Source organism: Ammospiza nelsoni, chromosome 2, assembly GCF_027579445.1.
Source record: "Ammospiza nelsoni isolate bAmmNel1 chromosome 2, bAmmNel1.pri, whole genome shotgun sequence".
Taxonomy (NCBI): domain Eukaryota; kingdom Metazoa; phylum Chordata; class Aves; order Passeriformes; family Passerellidae; genus Ammospiza; species Ammospiza nelsoni.
In genome coordinates this window covers 113,621,829-113,641,871 of record NC_080634.1, presented here as the reverse complement: position 1 = coordinate 113,641,871, position 20,043 = coordinate 113,621,829, and the positions used below count along the sequence as shown (strand labels likewise).

Below are 20,043 nucleotides of genomic sequence, written 5' to 3'. Positions count from 1 at the left end.
TCCTCTGCCTGCTCCCACACTGGCTGAAGCAGCCATGGAAGATCACAGAATCATATTTAGACTCAATCATGACTTTAGAGCTCATCTAGTCCCACACTCAGACATGGGCAGGGACACCTCCCACCAGACCAGGTTCCTCAAGGATTTTATCCAACCTGGCTTTGAATACTGCCAGGGATGGGGCATTCAGAGCTTCCCTGGGCAGCCTGTGCCTGTTCTCCCTAATATCTGAGTTAAATTTCCTCTTTTTCCATTTGTAACCATTGCCCCGTTTCCTGTCACTGCAGTTTCTGGCAGAAAAGTTCCTCTCCAGCTTCTCTGTAGCCCCTTCACACTGGAAGGTGCTCTGAGCTCCTCACACAACCTTCTCTTCTCCAGGATGAACAGCCCCAATTCCCAGCCTGTCTCCATAGGAAATGTGCTCCAGTCCTCCTTGTCAAATTCATGGCCCTTCTCTGAACCTGCTCCAACAGTTCCTGGCCTTCCCTTGGACAAGTCCATCTTACATGAAGCTTTCCTGCCACACTCACCTGCTGCTCCCATCATGGCTCCGCTCTAGTTCCACACAAAATAGTTCTGACCTAGCTAAGCTCAGGTTTAAACACCCTCCTCCCTCCTAAGCCCTGCACTAAGTACCACGTTTGAAACCTTCCCAGGATCAGGGCAGCAACCAAGGATGAGTACCCTCTTCCCTGTGGTCCTGGCTGAACCCCTGGATCTTCCTTCTCTTTATTAGCCAATAAATGTATTTGTGGCCAGGGAACCACCAGCTGTGAAATCCCCAAGCCTTGCCCACCCAAGAATCAGCTCAGCTTAGCCAAGCTGTGCTCATTTAAGCAAAGCATCATCACTTTAATGCTACTGGAAAGTCCTTCTTCCACATGGCAAGGCACAGATTCAGGGTACTTTGTCTTTAGGATCCACAAGTCCTCTGCCACACAAATCCAGGAAACTTTGGGATTTCCTGTCAATAGATACTTTTCACTTTCTAGTGACTTTTATCTAAATATTTTATATATAGATACCAACATAACTACTGCTAGACTAACCACTGGTAGGACTTCTCCAAAAAAGCAAAGATAAACTGCTCCCAAGTTGTGTATACAGAGGAAAGCTTTAAAATCAAATGCTGTTGAATATATTTAGGGAAGGACTTAATTAAGCTCAAAAACACAACTATTTATTTCCTCATTTAAGGATCCCTTTTTGTCAAGCTCCTCAAGGGCAGTTCTAAGACCCATAGCTCAGCAGCAAATGTTGCTCTTACTTTCTGATTCCTTCTTATCTGTAATTCAACTTTGTGGTATTTTTTTAAACAACTATTTTTATCTCTGGTTTTATCCATCTAACAGTATCATTCTTCTCTCAGCCTGTAACTTTATGAAAATTCTTGCAACAAATGCCACATCTTTGGCCATCTCCATCTTAAACCTGCCTGCTAATACAAGTAGTAGCTCCAAGCAGGTCAGAATCACTTGCAGTAGGGCTCAGCTGTGGAGCTCAAGAGCCCCAAGACCAAAATTCCTTGGAAAGTTCAGCTCCAGACTCCAGCCTCCCCCACCCTGCCCAGCTCCTGATGCTTGGAGACACCCAGAGATTACAAATGCCTCACTTGGCATCGTGTGCTTTGTAACTGAAGAAGCAGAAAGTGCTTCTCAAGAAGTACGACTGACGAAATATTAACTTGTGCTTTTTTAATAAGGTGAAACAAAAGCATTCTAAATCATAGCAGCTTATCAATCCAAACTGTCCATTGCTTGGGAGCAGAGTGGGATTAAGAAGTGTGGAAACTGCAAAATATTAAAGCCCTGCAGCAATTCCATTTCATGACAACCCTTCCCATAGCACGAGGAATGCTGCCTGATGCTCTACTGATTTGGTCTACTTGCTCATTGGCAAAATATGAATATTCTTCCTTGGTAATGCCATATCCTCTTTTCCAAAGGGGAGGAAAGGTACAAAGCCCTTCTGATTAGCACACAGTAGCTCTTTCCCTAATTAGCAATGTTCTTTTATAGCACTGAGAAATGAGGACCTTCTGTTTACCATTAGTTGAGGTAAGTGTATCTTGCTTTTATTTGGGTTTAAGACTACTTTAAAGGAGTAGCTTTTCAGTTGCAGCATGGTTTGTCAAGATTACAATATTTATGACTGCATAAAATACATAAGTAAAAAAAAATTATGATTTGTAGAGTTTGTTATCAAGAGCTGAGACTTACACCTTTACAGAACTGCAAATACTGGCTTCCTAACTGCTAGTTGATAATTTTGCTGGCAAGAACATTTCATTATGCTTTTCTTTAATCTCTACACCCTTTTGTCCAACTAGTGAAAACTAGCAAGAAAGTCAGCTCTACCTGTAGTTAAACTGTTGTAACAGCATTAGATAAACTGTGCTGATTCTTCATTAAAACACCCTTCAGTTTGAAGCTACAACATAAGAGGCGATTCTTCTTGTTCAAAAAAAGGAACTATCTGCATGCTCTGTGCCTGGAACACTTCACATTGATTACAAAAAATTTAACAATGCAACCACTAACATACCCCACTAATGAGAAATTATGAGAAAGTGTTTGATGCAGAACCTTCTGCATCAGTCAACTCTGATCGATAAGGAAGCTATCAATTTTGAAATTTAGATTTAATGCATTTTCAAGAAGCTAATGAGAAAGGAGCAACTTAAAATAAATACCATCATTAAAACTGCAAACTGTTACAATGATATATTATAAACTTGTCCTAAATAAACCTAGTGCTTCAAAAATTTACCAGTGAATTTGTATTACAAAATATGTGAAAATACAATAGAATACCACAAAACAATGTCCTTTTTTGGGGTCAACAATGACGCCAAGATGATTCAGTCTTAACTTTTAAAATTGTTAATAGAACATATTGTAATATATAAGTTGTAATTTGGTTGAAATCTAGAGAACATCCCCACCAAAACTCAATCTTCTTCATTCCTCCTCTAAAACTAGTGCCAAACTTCCTGTCAAAGTTGGTATTTTCTTGAAGAGCTTTAAAATTTAGCCATTACTTATTTTCTACTACTACATTTTGGCAGCAACTATTTATTGGTCTGTTATTGCAAAAAGTGCAATTTAACAATAAACCAGTCTGAAGGTCATTCTATGTCTTGAGGATACATACCATATATTTCTTTAAAAATAATCATACTTTTGTAAGCAATACTTTACAGTAGACACCTCAAATCTACCATAGATGTAAAACTTAAAACGAGAAAAATTTAGTCTCTAAATCTTTATACACATATTTATATTCGAGTTTCTATATATATTATATATATACACAAGCACAAGAGTATATATAAAATATATATAATCAGATTCAAAAAAGAACAAAAACTGGGCACTGTACATAAAATCTTTTTAAAACTCAAACAATAGAAAAACTTTAAACATTAAACAATTTTAATAAAAGTTTCTGTACAATGCTAAGCAGTTTTATTTACATATAGAAAATGTAATAGGAGTAGTGTTTGAAATTACAGAACTCCTTAAAATTTCAATGGCAGGTAATCTGGAAAAAATAACAGCATTCCATTCACAAATATTTTCAAGCAATAAATATGTATTTATAAATAGTGTAAATTTACATCAAGATTAGAAACAAAAATCACAAATCTGAAGTTTATTCCTTAGTCTATGTGCAACCCATTTATCTTTGTGACTTGGCTGTTAATTGTTTTAAATTTTATTTAGGAACCAAAAGTGTAACCGTCATGGTTTCAAAACAAGACAGAAAAACATAAAAGCAGTAAAAAATTTATATCACCTAACTCTTCACATTAAAAAAAAAAAAAAAAAAGAAAAAAAAAGTTGCCCAAAGAAAGACTTAAAATTTCTAACTACCTTACAAAGAAATGACCAGCTAAGCTAGTACTTTTTCCAAGGGAAATTCTGAAGGGGGAAAAATGGATGAAACCAACTCATCAGCCCAGAAACAGAGAAATACAAAAGAGGTGGTCTTCAAGTCAGTAGTCTGTATAATGTTGCCAGTTTTGTCAGATATATACAAAACATGGAATTATTTTTTTGAAGTACAGCTGGATGAGCTTTATTTGTTTTGAGTTCTGGAGTAGGAGGCAGTGCTCTCTCCTGTCCAGTTGGTTGACACTCCGCACTTGGAAGGTTGCATAGACACAGCTTTCAGCCAGCAGCCTTACGGGATAGCTACAAAAATCAGTGGTGCAGAACTGGGTCACTTCCTGAATATCAGAAAAGTTTTCATTTAATGTCCATGAAAAAATGTCAAGATGAGGAGGATGGCAATGGAGGAGCCTGAAAGAGAAAACATTAAATTACCTTTTCTACAAGGGTGCAAAACTCTGTGTTTAACTAAGACCTGCACAAACTGTAACCATGAGAGTTTAAAAGTCACACACACTATTCATTTTACACTTCAGGACACTTTAGAGAGAACAGTGGTATTTTTTTTCCACCTTACTCAAATACAACATGTATTTTATGAACACTCTGCATTAGGATTTTACCTGTACTGCAGACTGGAGTATTCTGTGGGGATGTCTGTGTTAATATGATGTGAGCAGCCCCAAGTCCCACTGTGGCAGCAAAGGGCTCCATGTGGCCTCAGTATTGATATATCTTTATACAAACTAAAACAGGGATTCTCAACCTGTTTACCAATGGGGAGTTGGTCCATTTGTGGCTCTCCAAAGTCTGTGGGCTTCATTTTCCCTCCTCCCCTCTACCTGAGCAGTAAAATACCGTTCTAAGGTTAAGGTATCTATCTGTGGAAGGGGTCTCAGATTCTCTGACATGGGGACAAAGTGCTTCAAGAATGAAATGAGGAGTCTTGTTCCTGCCACCTGCCAGGAGGCCCAGAAAATCACCTAACTGCTTCCCAGTTCTGCACTTTGTGGCATTCCATCAGAGTACTGAGTCTCTGATGGCATTTCCTCCTCTTTTCCTGCTCATCTGCGCAATCCCTTCAAAAAGCTCCTCACAGTCACTAAAGACACTTTAGCTCACATTAGAGTACCCAGCTATGGAACTCTAACACTGGCTCATTTACTCCTGGTGCTTTACCCCAGTCTCTCTCTGGCCTAATTCACCTTTGCCAGCTGAGATCATCTTCATCCTGTGATTTACAACAAGCCTTAACTCTCCTCCTACATCTGACACATGTCACTTCTGGGCTATGACTCTTCCCAATTGAGTGTGTATCCCCTTTGAAAGAAATGAATGGCACAGCAACTTCATACAAGAACAATTATCAATGTCCTCAGCCTTAGGTTTTGATGGGGGAAGGAGCTACTCACAGGTTGAGAACCCTTGTTCTAGGGACAGAATCATCACTGTTACCTATATAGTGTATAAGCACAGACAACAAAATACCCCTCCCTCCCTCTCATCTCCATATACAGAAACATTCTTGCCCATTTCCACTCAACTGGATGAAGCATCTGAGAACAGGTGTTTATTTGTATGATTTTCTATAACAGACCATCACTTGAAATTGCAGCATTTCACAGACTATAATGACAGTGACCTTCTAGAAGCATGAACTGAAGTTTAACCAACCCAGGCTCTGTGGGACTAATGAGGAGAATTAAATTCAGAGGACATGGTCCCACACTCTGGCCAGCCTCTACTGATGAACCTTGAGGCCTTAACTCAGAATGTCACAACTTGGCATGCTACCAACACATGAAATAACTAAACACACATTTTCTGCAGCACCTAGAAATGAATCAAAAGGCACAGCCCTTACTGGGCTGTCATATTAAACCCAACATGAAATTCCCATAACACTTAGTCCAATGCTTGTCTCCTCTGACAGAAAGCCAAGGCTTATCAATACATCCAGCATCACTTTCATTGTGGTTACAAAAAAAGCCATCTTTGCCTGGAACAATGAAACCTGGGTGAAATGTTAGGACAGTTGTGCTGACGCAGTTCAAAGCAGGAGGCTGCCATATATAGCACAGAGCTATAATGGCAAAGAGGCTTTTTGCTTTAAACTGAAATGCAAAGGAGGCCCCAAGCCAAGAGACAGAACTGTTTGAGAGCATCCACTTGCTAAGCAGAAGGACAGTGCTGATTTGGGAGGGGATGGGTGGGGAAGGGGAAGGAGGGGTCTGAGTGCATAGGATGCTCTGCTGCTATACTGACTTCATACCACAACCAATGTATTAGAGATGCTCTTGAACCTGGTGCTAGTTTCTCCAAGCTTCACTGTCCTGATTCTTCCCATCTCCATCTGATCCAGTTACGGTCTTCAGGTGATCTCTATTGGATTTTTAAAGCCACAACTTTATGAATTGTAACATCATACTTTTCCTGAAAACTCAGTGGTTGTGTTCTGCAGTAAGTTACTGTAGTATTCAACACAATTCTGACTCTTCAGGTGTTGTTCTGCAAATATCACACACAACCCAAACCTCCATTTGAATCAGAAAGTCCGTGGTACTCGTACAGGGGAGCACCAAGACAGTCTACAACTGCTTTACAAATAATGTATTTATGCACCCACTTATTAATTTGACTTACTAATGTAAATTGATCATAGACTTGCATCAAGTCCTCCATTTTGTACTGTTCTAGCACCACAAAGTTTTCCAGGTTCGTGCTTATCTTTCGTGCACAGTCTTGGCAATGTACAACATAGGTCTTCCGAGAGTTGCTCTCACTAGTGACAAAAAGCAAATCAAAGACTTCCACCTATTAGACAGGAAACAGAAAGCCAAGCGTTACAATTTCATTTTTTAAAAAGTTAAAACCATGAAAACAGTGTTTTCTTCAAGATTTACAAGCTTACCCTGTGCATGCAAAGAGAAAAATTAGATTTGTTCAGGGAAAATCTATTCTCCTAAGGTTTGGGCAGAGAAGTGAAGCAGTGTAACACTGCTAATATTACACTTAGGGTGTCTGCATGAACAGCACCATGGGAAAGCTTTGGGTCAATATTGACAAAGCAGGATTCATTTGCTGAATAGTAAGGTGAGGATTTAAAAAAATTATACTTATTTTTCCTTTTTACTGTCTGCTAAAGAAGTTTGTTGTTTCCTTACTACTGAGCCACACGCTCATCCTGCCCAAGAGGCTCTGTCAGAGGATAACTAGAAACTGATTTTCAGAGGGTAGGAAAATGTTATTTTCTTTTAAACTTAATGAAAATTATTATCTAATACTTTGAAGCAACTATTAACAGTAAGTAGAATTAAAAAATTCAGCAAAATGTATGTCCTACAGAAAAAAAGGACTTAAGTTCTCTCTCTTCAGGGTGTGTTGGTGACTTCTGAAAGGAAGACCAACACAAATGAGTATGAAATATGAATGTACCTTTAAAATGAAGCTCGGCAGATCAAATTTTATGCAGGAAGGGATAACAACATTTTATAATAACTGAAAATTGAAAATCGACACAGTGAAAAACAATGTTGTCGAAGTGCTGTGGGAGAGCCTTCAGCAAAATACAGCCCATGTCTAGAAAAACATCTGGATGAGCTCCTGAAGGCACCACTGCATCACACAGATGTGCTTACAGCACAGAGCAGATGTTGCAGCTTAGAAGCAAATTTAAAATATTATTAACAACAAAAGACAGGGCAAAATTTAAATAAATATTACAAGAGTAGATGACCAACACATTTTCACTGACCTCACAAATGCTACAGTAATGAGCTGGCTCATCCTTTGCTCGTCCATGCCAGACAATCTCCTTTCCTGCAGCAATCAGAGCTTCCCTCAGTGTCTGACACTGTTTGAGAGTTCTTAACAGGCAGTACCTGCAAGCAAAAGCAGTTGTGTGCTCAGTTCAACATTCAACTGGACAGCAAAACTCAAGAAAGCTTCACCTTCTTCCAATTCCATGCACTTGGAGCTTGCTCCTCCTCTGGGATTTCAGCTGCCTAGAAAGAATCACTGGACTCATGGCTTGGGGAAAAGTCAGACCTTGTGCCTCTGGACCTCTTTCAGGTACTGCAAACAGGCTGTACCTTTCATTTTTGACTGAAATACATCAATGCTCTTTTAAGCCCAACAGAACAATGTGTTTTCAAAAGCAATCCATGTATTTTATTTTGAACCATAACTTTTTCAGCAAAAAGTAATGTTGAACTGCCGAGTTCAGCATAGCTGTTTACATTTTGTGTGAATATAGTCTGATCCAAAGGACTCTTCTAACATCCTAAAACTCCTGTTACTTTCTCTGCACTATTAAAACTTTATTATCCCAAGTTTTCTGAAACCCCAGGAATCATTTTACACACAGTGGGAATAGAATCTATGAACATGTATCTTCTCCCATGAAAAAGGAAAAAGGACAGATTGGTACTAGGAAAAAAAAAAATCAACACAAAAACCAATTCTAGCATTTATTTTATGAATGAAGAGAATAACTGTTCAAATGTCAAATTAAAACATTAAAACGCACAATTTCCTGTCATACCTCCTGTAAAGGCAAAAAATACCTAAATTATTTTATGTCACAATTTATACAGTTCTTGTCCTTACAAGAAAATGTAACTTGCTTTCCAGCATTTTATGAGCTATGTGTGTTCTTCAAACAAAGCTGGCAAAATAGGTTGCCAAATTTCTAAATTACAATGTTATTTACAATAATTTTAGCTCTCAGCTACCCTATTTATTTGAGCTGCAGCCTTTGCAGCCTTCAATTTTCTCCTCCACAGGGTGGTAATGTTACATGCTCATTAGAAGCAGAAGGAAGATTGAAAAAAATTAAGGGTAAAAACAAACACTGGACAGAAAATGAAGTGCTCAAGAGTTCTCACAGTGTTTTCAACTTGAACCTTCTCCCATTAGAGCCTGAAACATGTAATACATACATTCTCTATTTTTAAAAAACTTATTTCTTTCATGTGTTTCCAAGTAGTTAACAGAATTCCAGGATTTTGAAATACTCTCTTCTTGTTTTACACTCACACTGTTCATCTTCACTAAAAACAGTGGCTTCACTATGGCTTCACTAACACCCTCACTGTAAGGATAACACAAAACTGAAATGTGTTTCTCTGTTAAACATCTCATTTTCATGTACCCAATTTCAAGAAAATTATGCAGCTCATTAAGCTGTAACTCCTTCAACACTTTTGAAGTTTGATGTGAATGTGAGTTATGATGTTAAGGCCAACCACAGGTGACAGATGAAGTATTAATTAATTCAAGTGTTGGGTTATTGTGCTCCTGACAAGCTCAATAATTTTGGAAAAGCATTCATTTATGCAACACAGCCTGATTATTTAAAATAAACTTAAAAGCTACCATTCTTCTTTTCTACTGTTTCTTGGAAAAGTCTCTGGGCATCCCAAAGAGCAACAAAAGCACACCTGCACACGGGCCACCATTATTCTCCACTCCTGACTTCCAAAGACTTTTCAAAGTGTGATTATGTTCAAAGTGGTTTCTATTGCTACAGTTGTGAAAAATACCTGCCCAGAATGAACTCTCTTACAACAGGGCTGCAGTGCTTGCCAAATTCACAAACAAAGCAGAAAACAGTAGCTTGAAGGTGAACTCCCCCTCCTTGGATAAAATTCAGGTCGTAGTAATGAAACTTGAAAATGTAAATGTTAACTATTTCATGCATTTAAATATGAAAGAAAGTGTACAAACTATCACTGTGAATATGCAGCACAATTTCCTGATGTTTGGGAAACCTTAAGAAAGCCAAAAAAGTTCCTAGCAAAGTGACAGTGTGCAAGTTCAGTGGGGTCAGCTTTTATTATTGCAGGCCAGTTTTTACTCTGGTACAGTGAGAATTCACTTGAAGAAAATCTAGACCATTCCCCCTCTCAAATTCTTTGCAGGTATGGCATAAATATAAATCATGTCCAGTCAAATTCAAATATTCAACAGAAGAGAATTAAAAAGGGACATAATCCTGATTTATTCTAGAAGGGCAGTGATAAAGCCATTTGAATACTTAGATATTCAGTAAAACTTCCCAAAAGTGTGGAGATCATCCCAATGGCAATGCAGAACTGATCTCTCTGTACCTTCCAGTAATACATCTTCCCTGATACTTAAAAGTATTTTACCTAACTTCATGATTTTGTGCAAAATTATTTCTCTCATGTCATGTTCTTTTACATTTCTGAAACTATTTCTGTAATAGAACTTAGTATTTCAGTTACTTTGGAATTAATTTTTTAAGCTTTTATTACTATGCTCATTCTACCTCTAAAATTCTTCTCTTCCTCAGAGGCATTTGTAAAAGTCCTTCTGGCTCCCATCTAAGAGGTTTGCATTTAATTTTTCTTTTTGTGAGGGCTGTCCTCCCTCAGCCAAGTTTTACATAATTTGTTCTGCTGTGTTCCTGCTCACGCTTCTACTGTTAAAACCAAATCTTTAAAAATATCTCATGAGAAAGTTTCAGGTTTTGCTCTTTGACTTTTATCCTGAAAGACAGCACTGAGCTGCACATTAACTAAAAATGTAACGAGGCATCAGATTTCTTCCAAAAGCAAAGTTTCCTTCTATTACTTTTCCTCTTCTGCTACTCCATTTCTTTCCATCACTAACCTGGTTCCCAATATTTATATCTACGCTCAAACTTTAGTTTATTGACTCTGCAGTGGTTACCTTCATACAGCCCACTAAGACATATTTGTATTTATCTTTCAAACTGAATTAAAAGCTGATTTTTATCATTTTATATAAAGAGTTAATCTTTTGTAATATGCTGATACCTAAGAAGTCCCAGAGATAAAAGTGAAAAACTCCCTTAACACTTTATGTATCTTTGACATGCAATTTTTGACAGACCTGTGCTCAGCAAAAAGATGACAGCTGTGTCACTTATTTTTATTTCCTGATGACAATGAAGCCAGCTATCCAAGATAAAATTCAACCAGCTCCATCAAAAATGTCTATTTTTTCCAGCATTTTATACATATGCACAGACTACCATACACATAACTCACAAATGTCACTTTTTGTACACAGAAAATCCAGGTGCTGTGGACAACAGCCATGATCCCAGATGGTTTTTCCTGCAGACAAGGAGCCCACAGGAAAATTATGCAACTGCTTCTCTCTCTTAAGGAAATTCATGAGGGTTTCTGCATTTCCAGGGTGTTTACAAAGCCAAGGTCAGACACAGCCTTTGCTGATACTGATTTCTAGGAACTGTTATTCCAGAGCTACAGGAGTGACCACAACAAAAAGTTATCTCAGGCTGCTGCTATTGGACTTCACAAACCAGTGCTAATCATCCCCTCTTATTCCCCTCTGCAGCCACAGCAGGAACTTGAGTTTTGGCTGACAACTAACCTGGATGGGGGAGGCTTAATCCAACTAAACTGGAAATTATTTCAGTAGACTGGAAACAGCGAATGCACATGGACATCCAAAATTTCTATCTGCTCCTCAGCATCTCTGTTTATTTGTAATATACACTAAAGTTTGAGTCTCTTGCTAGAAAAAGCTGGGCTGCTGTCAGCCTGCAAGACAACAGCAAATTACCATTTTGTCCTCTGTGTTTCTCCATAACCTTTTAAGCAATTCTCTTGGAGAAGGAGGCTGTGCTCAGTCACATTCTTCTCCTTTCAAACCCAAAACCATGGCAAATGCAAAATTACAAGTGGCCAAAATACCAAAATCATATTTTTTAAGAATATTCCAGAACTTCTTTGAGCCTTACAATAGATGTCTGTTGGGCTTTGTATGTATTTTATATAAATAAAGATAAAAGTGAAGCTCGTGGATTTGGTATTTTTAAATGGATTTTTTGGTTTTCTCCTTCCCACACTCTTCCTGCATATTCCCCTGTTTCTCATTTCTAACAACTCAATTTCTCTTCTCCATTTTATGACAGCTGGCATTAGGAATATGAGCACTAATTGTTTAATTGAAGGGGCAGGACTGCCAGGCCTTCAGCAAATACTTTATTTACCCTGAGTATCAGTTCCTAGATTTTAGAAAAGTATTCACACACAAATGCTACCCTATAATCAAGCTTTAGAGTTAGTACAAACCTCCCTGTTGTCAACTTCCAACATTCTCAGTTCTTACAAATTTAACATTTCCCCAATGCCACCATTCTGCAACAGATGTTCAAGCCTAAATTAAATTTCTACTGTAAAAAGATGTCGCACTCAGATGTCACCAAAAATTCCCACTGGGGAAAAAAAGACACTCTTTTTCTTTGCCCTTTTTTTCACAAATTAATTCACCCATTTTTTAAAGCCCATTACAAGGCAAATGATAAAAGGATACAATGCCTGTTGATCCAGTATGTTGGTAAGACTAAGAAGGGCTCAAAAGTGCCTTGGTAGAGACTCAGGCAAAGCAGAGTGTGCTGCTACCAGAGGATTCTCATGATGAGTAATATGCTTTGGAATTCATTCCCCCACGTTAAGACAAATCTATGTTAGATGTTAGAAATGTTCATTCAGTCCCCAACCTCAGTATGGTGCAATGTGATTTACATTTCTTCAAGTTGCACCCTTTGAAGAAAATCACTACAGATGCTTGAAGCCTGGAACATTCCTGCATTTTGGAATGTGCATATGAGAAATGTCACTAAACTCAATTATCATTTTACAGATCAATCAATTCATTGTTCAGAAGAGCAAAGGGAAGGAGGGTCTCAAGTTCCTACTTGAGATAAAGATCTAAAAGATTTATACTGGATCTCCAAATGACAACATGAGCTCACTAACTACAGGTTCTAGAAATGCAGAATTTAACTTTGCTGTAAAAATGACTATATATTCCAATTCAAATATTTGAGTTGATGACCTGATTTTCCTATTTCTGATGATATATACTAAACAGCTGCTGTGATCAAAGCCATTTTGCTTTAAATTGTTGAATAAAATCTATGGCACATTTAACTAAAAAAAGTTACACAGATGATTCTAAAGCTATGCCAAAATAACATCATATAAAACATAATAAAATTAGGGATACAAATATTGTATTAGGGATAGAAATATTGTGCTTGAAATTATATAAATATAAATATATTTCATATATTTATTACATATAAACTTCGTATATTTATATATAAATACATAAATTTATATATTTTTATTATATATATTAATGTATAATATTTTATATAAATATAAAATTAAGGATATAAATATTATGTTTTAAAAACAGAATCTTAAGTAACTTTGGTTTGGTTCCCAGGAACAGAAAAGCCTTGCAAAGAACTATTTATAAATCAACCACTGGTTTATGTGTGAAGAGGAAAAGGGCACAGTAAATCTTCAAATCAACAAAAACTTACTTTATCATTTCGAAAAGCTTTGGATCTGAGACCTTGATATTCCGAGCCATATTCCACGAGAGGTGAACCATGGGCACTATGGACTTCACGCTCTGCAGCTTATTCCACTCGTACCGTTCCACTGCCAGCTTGTACTGACAGGCTGCACAAACACACACAACACAGCCATCAGTCAGGGGAGGAACAATTATCAGCCCAGACCACTCTGTTTAAATTAGTAATTTATATCTCTAACAGCTAAACTTCCTTCACAATGAGCCATTCATTCCAACTGCATTTCTATTCTTTGAAATGTCTTAAAAAGTGTATTTATGATGCTGAGAGAACACACAATGCCATAACAGCAACAAATACCTGTGCAGACAAGTTACTGGCAAGTGTTTGATTTCTTTGTTGAACATGGAGCAGGTATTTCAAAAATGGTGAATTAGTAAATTTTAAAATATTCCAGATTAAAAAAATCCAGGTTTGAAATGTCTGCATCTCAAGTCTATTCACAATTTATCATGATTCTACACTGCTGTGGTATATAATCTCTTCTTGAGAGAAAAAGTGAGTCAGACTTTTTCATTAAGCAGCCTACTCACGCCACCCTCCCTTTAAAAATGTTTTACAAAATTTACTGTGACGGAACATGAGAGGTCTCTCAGTCAATCACACAATCCTAGAGATGCACTCTTTATTGTACCATATAAAGACATATTTTAAACTACTTAAGAAAACAGAAGTTTTTTTGGAAGTACATTTTCTTCAAACACTGGACAGACTCTTGTTTTAGCAGCGGAATTTCCTTCCACACTCACAGATAAAAATCCTTCCAAGACCATGGATCAAAACTGAAGAATTCTAGAGCGGTAGGTCTGAGAAACCAAATGTTCCTTTATGAAATAAATTTTACAGCTGTTTCCATTTCCTGATGCTCTCACCAGAGTTATTAGGTACCCACTCTCCCACCAATATTAGAGCACTAGTCCTTTAATTTATATGAAATCCATAGTGCAGTTTGCTGGGTAGAGAACAAATCTGGGAGAAAAAGTTAAAAAATGTCCTAAGAAGACAATACATAAATTAATATACACATTTTACTTCTACAAGCCCATTCAAAGCCTGAGTGCCAAAGCTACATTCTTGCTGCTTTCTCTTCCTCTCACAATGGAATTCTTTAAAGCTTCAACATGTCGTATTTTAAAAATACAACACATTGGGGTTTTTTTCATCTAGCAAAGCATAGCAAATGAGTAAGAACTGGCAGGTTCTGTGCCATGTGCAGTAATATGTTACCTACACAGAGCTCAGCAGAGGCACTGCTCACACATACCTGTGAGAGGGCCAACGTTCCAGGCAATGTTGTTGCACCAGCCAATGGCCTGAACCCAGTGAACAGTGCCAGCATTTATCCACACCAAATCCCCTGGTCTTTGAATAAATCTATAAACTGGGACATTGGCTTCATACAAATCTTCCAAGTTTGGCCACCAAGATCCCATTAGGAAGTTCATATTGTTCCTGAAACAAGAGCAAAGATAAAGTCTTCAGCATTTCCCAGTGGAATGTTAGTGACAGACACTTCAATAAAACCACCTGTGAAAAATGAGCATCACCATGAATGTGTTCAGTGACCCACAAACAGTAGCCAAAAGGAAAGTGTCATCTGTAAAATTCCTGACCACAATTCCACATTTCACAGCCTGCAATACATTAGAACACCTTCCCATCCACCTGCCCATGTGAAGTCAGTTTACAGCTTCCAGTTAGGTTCTATTTTCCTTTAAGTTTCCCAGTGTTTTATTGATGCTGAGGCAGACTAACCCTTGCTCAGATCCATTGTGGCACTGGTGGCCAAAGCTGCTTTTTCCATCACTGCCTGGCCTCCTGGACAGACCACAGCAGCTCCCAAGGATGTTTTTTGTTCTGAACATGTACTCACACTGCCCAATGTGCAGCTTGCCCACACAACAAGCAACATTTTAACTGTGGTCCATGGGTCTGTGCTCTCAGCCAAGAACTGCTGACCCTCCTGAGCAGCATGGAAAAACACCTCCATATGGATTTCCTAACTATGAAGTCTTCCCCTATGGTTATGCAAAATCCACACTCCTCTCCCATCCTTATCTCACTATTACACTGCTTTTATACTGCACCATGAGAGATTATTTGCAATGCAGAGTTTTCAAAGACAACCAAGTGCCTTTGGAGAGGCACTGTAGACATTTTGTGAGGTTACCAAGCTCTCAGTTTCTCTGTCAGCCTCAGAAGAACAGTGACATGCAAGTAACAAGGCCTGTTGTTCCAGAGACATCACTATTCCATCAGTGGAAATTACATTTTTGAGATTATCTTTATAAGGGTGGATGTAATAAGAACAGCTGTCAGTAGGCAGGCAGAAAATACAGAGACACTGAGATGAATTCACAGAGCTCTGGAAAAGTTCTGATGTCAAAAGCTTAATCCAGACTCAACTGGGTAAGAAAAATCTTCCACAGAATCAACCTCAGAGGCTCCTGTTTGAGTACTGGCATGATTAGGGGACACAACTGATGCTCCCTCTATTTTTGTGTATACATGTACAAACAAGTATTGTTGGTATTGTTTTTATTTTTGTATTGTTCTGTTTGTTTTAAAAACCACTCTACACAAGGCACAGCAGAGAAATCCTAATCTTAGAGGTGGCTGAGTAGTTCCCCAATGCTCAGGGTACCTCAGCTTTTCCAGGGTGTTACATGTATGTAAGTCTAAGCAAAGCCTGCCACAGCACCTCCTGGGGTCTGAACAAATTAGGCTTTCACTCTAAATGCAACAAGAAAACATGCCAAAATACCAGTGACTCTTTATTTGCTTCTGACAAGAGAATTCTGCTTTTGTTTTGTCAAAGGCAACCCAAGACTCTGTATATTGTACAAATGTGGTATTTTGTATGAACTCTAGATTTTGCATTTTGACCTGCATTTAAAAGACTTTTCTGACTTCATGGAAAACCCATAATATCCCCTTTGAACACCCTCAGTAATTTCCCCCCTCAGGTCTGAGACAGGCACAAAAAATTTGATAAAAGTAAGAGAAAAACATCATGTCCAGCTTACTTTTCACAGAAGTCATTCATGACACCCCAATAGCTTTCAGGGACAACAAACCATTCACAGTCACCTGGACCAATATTTATATTTACTGAGCAGAAGTTGTTATTTTCTTGATGACCTGAAATTTAAGACAAAAGTACACACACTTTATGCAAGGCCTTTCTATCAAAACAGTGCCAGGAAATGCAAAGACAATTTCTAAAAAAACTTACACCACAGTTAAAGTATTTTTATGTATTTTATATGACACTTACATACACTATTTAGGTGCTTCACACAGTTAAGCTACCAGTGGCATGAGAATTCTGCTTTTGTTAGTTTGTGGAAAACAAAATTGGAACTACCAATCTGGGGGATCTGACCAATATTTCAGCAGTTCCTACCTCCTGTAGAAACAAATACTTCAAAAGCTCAGATTTTGTGTTTCATGCTATCTCCTGACAGTCTTGGTCAGTACAAACTTTGTGACTTCAGGCACTGAACAGACAAGGAGTACAAAAGTCTTTCTGAAAGATATTTCAAAATTCATGTAGAAATGCCCAATATTTTATCTTCTTTAGACAGCTGGAAAACTGAGCCATAATCCCTAATGGAATTTTCTGAAGATCTACTTCAGAAAAAAAAGGACCCTGAAATTTAGTCCAGATTCCTCAAGTCCCAGTCCAGGTCCCCAGCACAGCACAATTCATCATGGAGGGTTGAGTTCTATTCTCAGACAATAAAAATATAAAAAAGTGGAAGTGTCTGATTTCTAGGACTGCACCAGACCCTCTTGGGAAACCTCTAGAAGCTTCCAAGGTATGTAAAATAAAAATATCGTCCATGTTTATAAACCCAACGTTCTCTCCTTAAAGAACCCACTGTTGCTTGCAGGAGGTCAACAGGACAATTCCCTAGCACTGCAGAAATCCAGAAATTTCCACTCTAAGTGCTTTGAGCATGCGGAGTTCAGTGAAGTAAGAACTATAAAAATATTGAATATGTGTATTTATCCCATTTAGGCATGCTGTAAGTATGGGAAATCTGCAGTGCATTTAAATCCAACACCCCAAAGGAGAACCTGATTTTTTAATGGGATTATGATGATTATACTCACCTGGTGTCCTGCTGCCTGGAACCTTCATGTAGAGCTGCACTGTGTTCATGCCCAGGATGGTATGACCAACATGGCTTAGAAGATTTCCTGCTGATACCACACGTACAAAAGCAGGAAGTTTTGTCAGTTCATGGAGTTGCAACTTCCACCTGCAGCAAAATAGCAAATTGACAAACTGTGAATCCCTGAAACTCTTAGAAGAGTCTGGGAAACATAAACATTTCCAAAAAATTGTTAGCACAGGTATCTGTGTTACTCTTTCAATTTTAAAATAATTCCAAACACAATCACAAATCTGACAGGCTAGTTGAGGGGAAAGATAATTTTGTAGCCAAAGCTGAAACTACAGATCAGAAGATCTGGCATCCATCCAGGATTCTAGAAGGACTACTTCAAGTACCAAAATCCGAGTCCCTACGAGCCCCAGGTTGGCTTTGCTTAACTTCATTTGAAGTCTCTCTCTCAATGGCTTGCTCAGAGTAACAGTTTATTATCAACTAGTTTGCATCTACAGATGGAATTTCCTTTATAGAAAAATGGCTTCAATATCTAAAACTCTGTAGCAACCTCTAATCACCTCCACAGATGCACACATTGATCTTCTATGCCACAAAAGATGTCATCATCTTAAGTGTCCTTACTCCCCAAACACATCAACTTTTCTTCTTTTCTAATGACTGAACCAGATCAGAATTTTTGTACTGCACAGCTTAGACATGCTGGATCTTTGATGGAAGTATGTATTAACCAGAGATTGAACCAAATAATTTTTATTATAATAAAAACATGCTTTCAGGGTATTTCCAATATTTTCTAAGCTACCTTCCTCTACCCACATAAATAGTTTAAAAAATACTCAATTTTGGTTTTGAGGCTCTTGAGAGGTATCATGGCTTACCCACAGGTAAGCATTGGTCTGGTCTTTCCTACATATTTACTGGATAAAGAAGCAAGAGTTATGTAAAGGTGAAAACATATGACAGTATGAATTAAAGGAAAAAACCCATGAATAACGAAACTTCAGACAAAAAAGAAAAAAAAAACTTTAATCTTACAATTTTTACACAAAAACTAAAAATTTGGGTGTTTTCAGAAGTAATAAAGTAGCAACCAAACAAGTTAAAGCCTCACAATGAAACAAAGAGAATGAATTAGAAGGAGGACTAGAAAGAATATTTCAACTCATTTCTGGACAAAGAAAAATCCTGGGAAGAGAAGTCTGAAAATATTTTTTAGCATGAGAAGGACTTGTAAGAACAGTTTGAAGAGCAAAGGTAACCATTTCATGTGGAAACTGGAATTTATCAGCAGACTGACTGATGTCTGAGAATACCACACTGGATTTCCAGAAGGATTATCATCATCTAGAATCCCACTGTGAGCAGGAGAAACTGTAATCAACTTACTTCTTGTCATCTGACAGGTCAATGTTGGTCCCAAACTTGATTGTTTTAAAAGGTCCTCTTCTCCTCCTCCCAGAGCTGCAAATGTAACAAATGGATCAGGCAAATGTGAAAAGGGAATGATGGAAAATAGCACACAGAACCAACTACAGAATGAACAGAGTTATAACACACTTACTTATCAGAAGATGTGGATTCATTATCTGAGTGGTCCTTGTGGTGACTCTTCTTCTCATTTTCCTCCTATAAAATGCAAATTTGAAATGTTTTCACGTATATATACATACATACACAAAAGAACATATAAAATATATAGGTATAAAGTGATAACACAGAGATATAAATATATTTATTTCAAGATACTGACACAAACTTTGAAATATCTATGTCTAAGATTTTATGTCAACATTTCTTCATTGTGAAGAAAATAAAAAAAGTCAGTCAAATGCATTGAAATAAATTTCTTCATGGCTGCAGATTCCATGACACTCAGGCCAGGACAACAGAAAATGTCTACACTGTAAATATTTCTGCTGGCCTGCATTCAAGCTGGAAATGAGAATATTGGCTTGCTCCTTTCTGAGGGTGACCTGGAATCCAGTATTAAAGAATTCTCTTAATATTTTCAAATAAGAACATCTACCTCCCTGCAAAGTCAAGCAGGTATTCTGACAGGAAATTAGGATGACTAATATTTAGAAAACTAATTTAATAAAATCCATTATATAAAATCTTTTGAATTTTTCATAGCCATATGCTATTTTAGCACTAGCTGAGACCACGACTGGTGGAAAAAATCCAACCAGTATTAAATGATGCAATTTGATCTTTTTAGCAGACTGTGCTCAAAACCCTATTCTAAAGACTTCTATTTTGGCAAGTATATGGACATGGAAGGAAAGAGACAAAAAGAAGAAGGAGCTGTCTGGATTCTGTCCAAAGATCTCTGGCTTTGAATGGGATTGTTGTTTAAATCTCAAAGTGCCCTGTGTACCTGAGAAAGTCCCATTCATCCTTTGAATGAAGGACAAAGAGAAACAAAAAGGAACCTAGTGATGATGGATTTATCAAATGCTGCAAGACATGTTAGAAAAGCAATGCAATAGCTCTTAGAGGAATAAAGAAAAAAGATCACTTAGGGCAAGCCAAAGAGAACTGTGGCTATAGAAAGAAGAAATAAAGCTTTCATTTAAACACTGCAGAGTCACCTAAGGACAGGTCA

General features: G+C 37.7%; 1 protein-coding gene across 8 annotated transcripts in view; it reads right to left on the bottom strand.

Annotated features, from left to right (window-relative positions):
- Positions 1-2,052: 2,052 nt before the first annotated feature.
- KDM6A (lysine demethylase 6A) overlaps positions 2,053-20,043 on the bottom strand; it is a 153,187-nt gene continuing 135,196 nt past the window's right edge. For 3 of the 8 annotated variants that reach the window (XM_059466789.1, XM_059466790.1, XM_059466791.1), the window contains 9 exons: positions 19,000-19,064; positions 18,825-18,899; positions 17,419-17,567; positions 16,326-16,440; positions 14,564-14,751; positions 13,246-13,387; positions 7,648-7,774; positions 6,537-6,707; positions 2,053-4,304 (listed from right to left, as the gene is read on the bottom strand). In XM_059466789.1, the coding sequence (XP_059322772.1) occupies positions 4,275-4,304; positions 6,537-6,707; positions 7,648-7,774; positions 13,246-13,387; positions 14,564-14,751; positions 16,326-16,440; positions 17,419-17,567; positions 18,825-18,899; positions 19,000-19,064 (1,062 nt within the window). In that variant the 3' untranslated portion in view covers positions 2,053-4,274. Of the gene's footprint in view, positions 4,305-6,165; positions 6,276-6,410; positions 6,708-7,647; positions 7,775-13,245; positions 13,388-14,147; positions 14,269-14,563; positions 14,752-16,325; positions 16,441-17,418; positions 17,568-18,824; positions 18,900-18,999; positions 19,065-20,043 lie in introns of those variants that run through there. The other 5 variants (XR_009417893.1, XR_009417894.1, XM_059466788.1 and 2 more) reach the window with 4 other exon arrangements.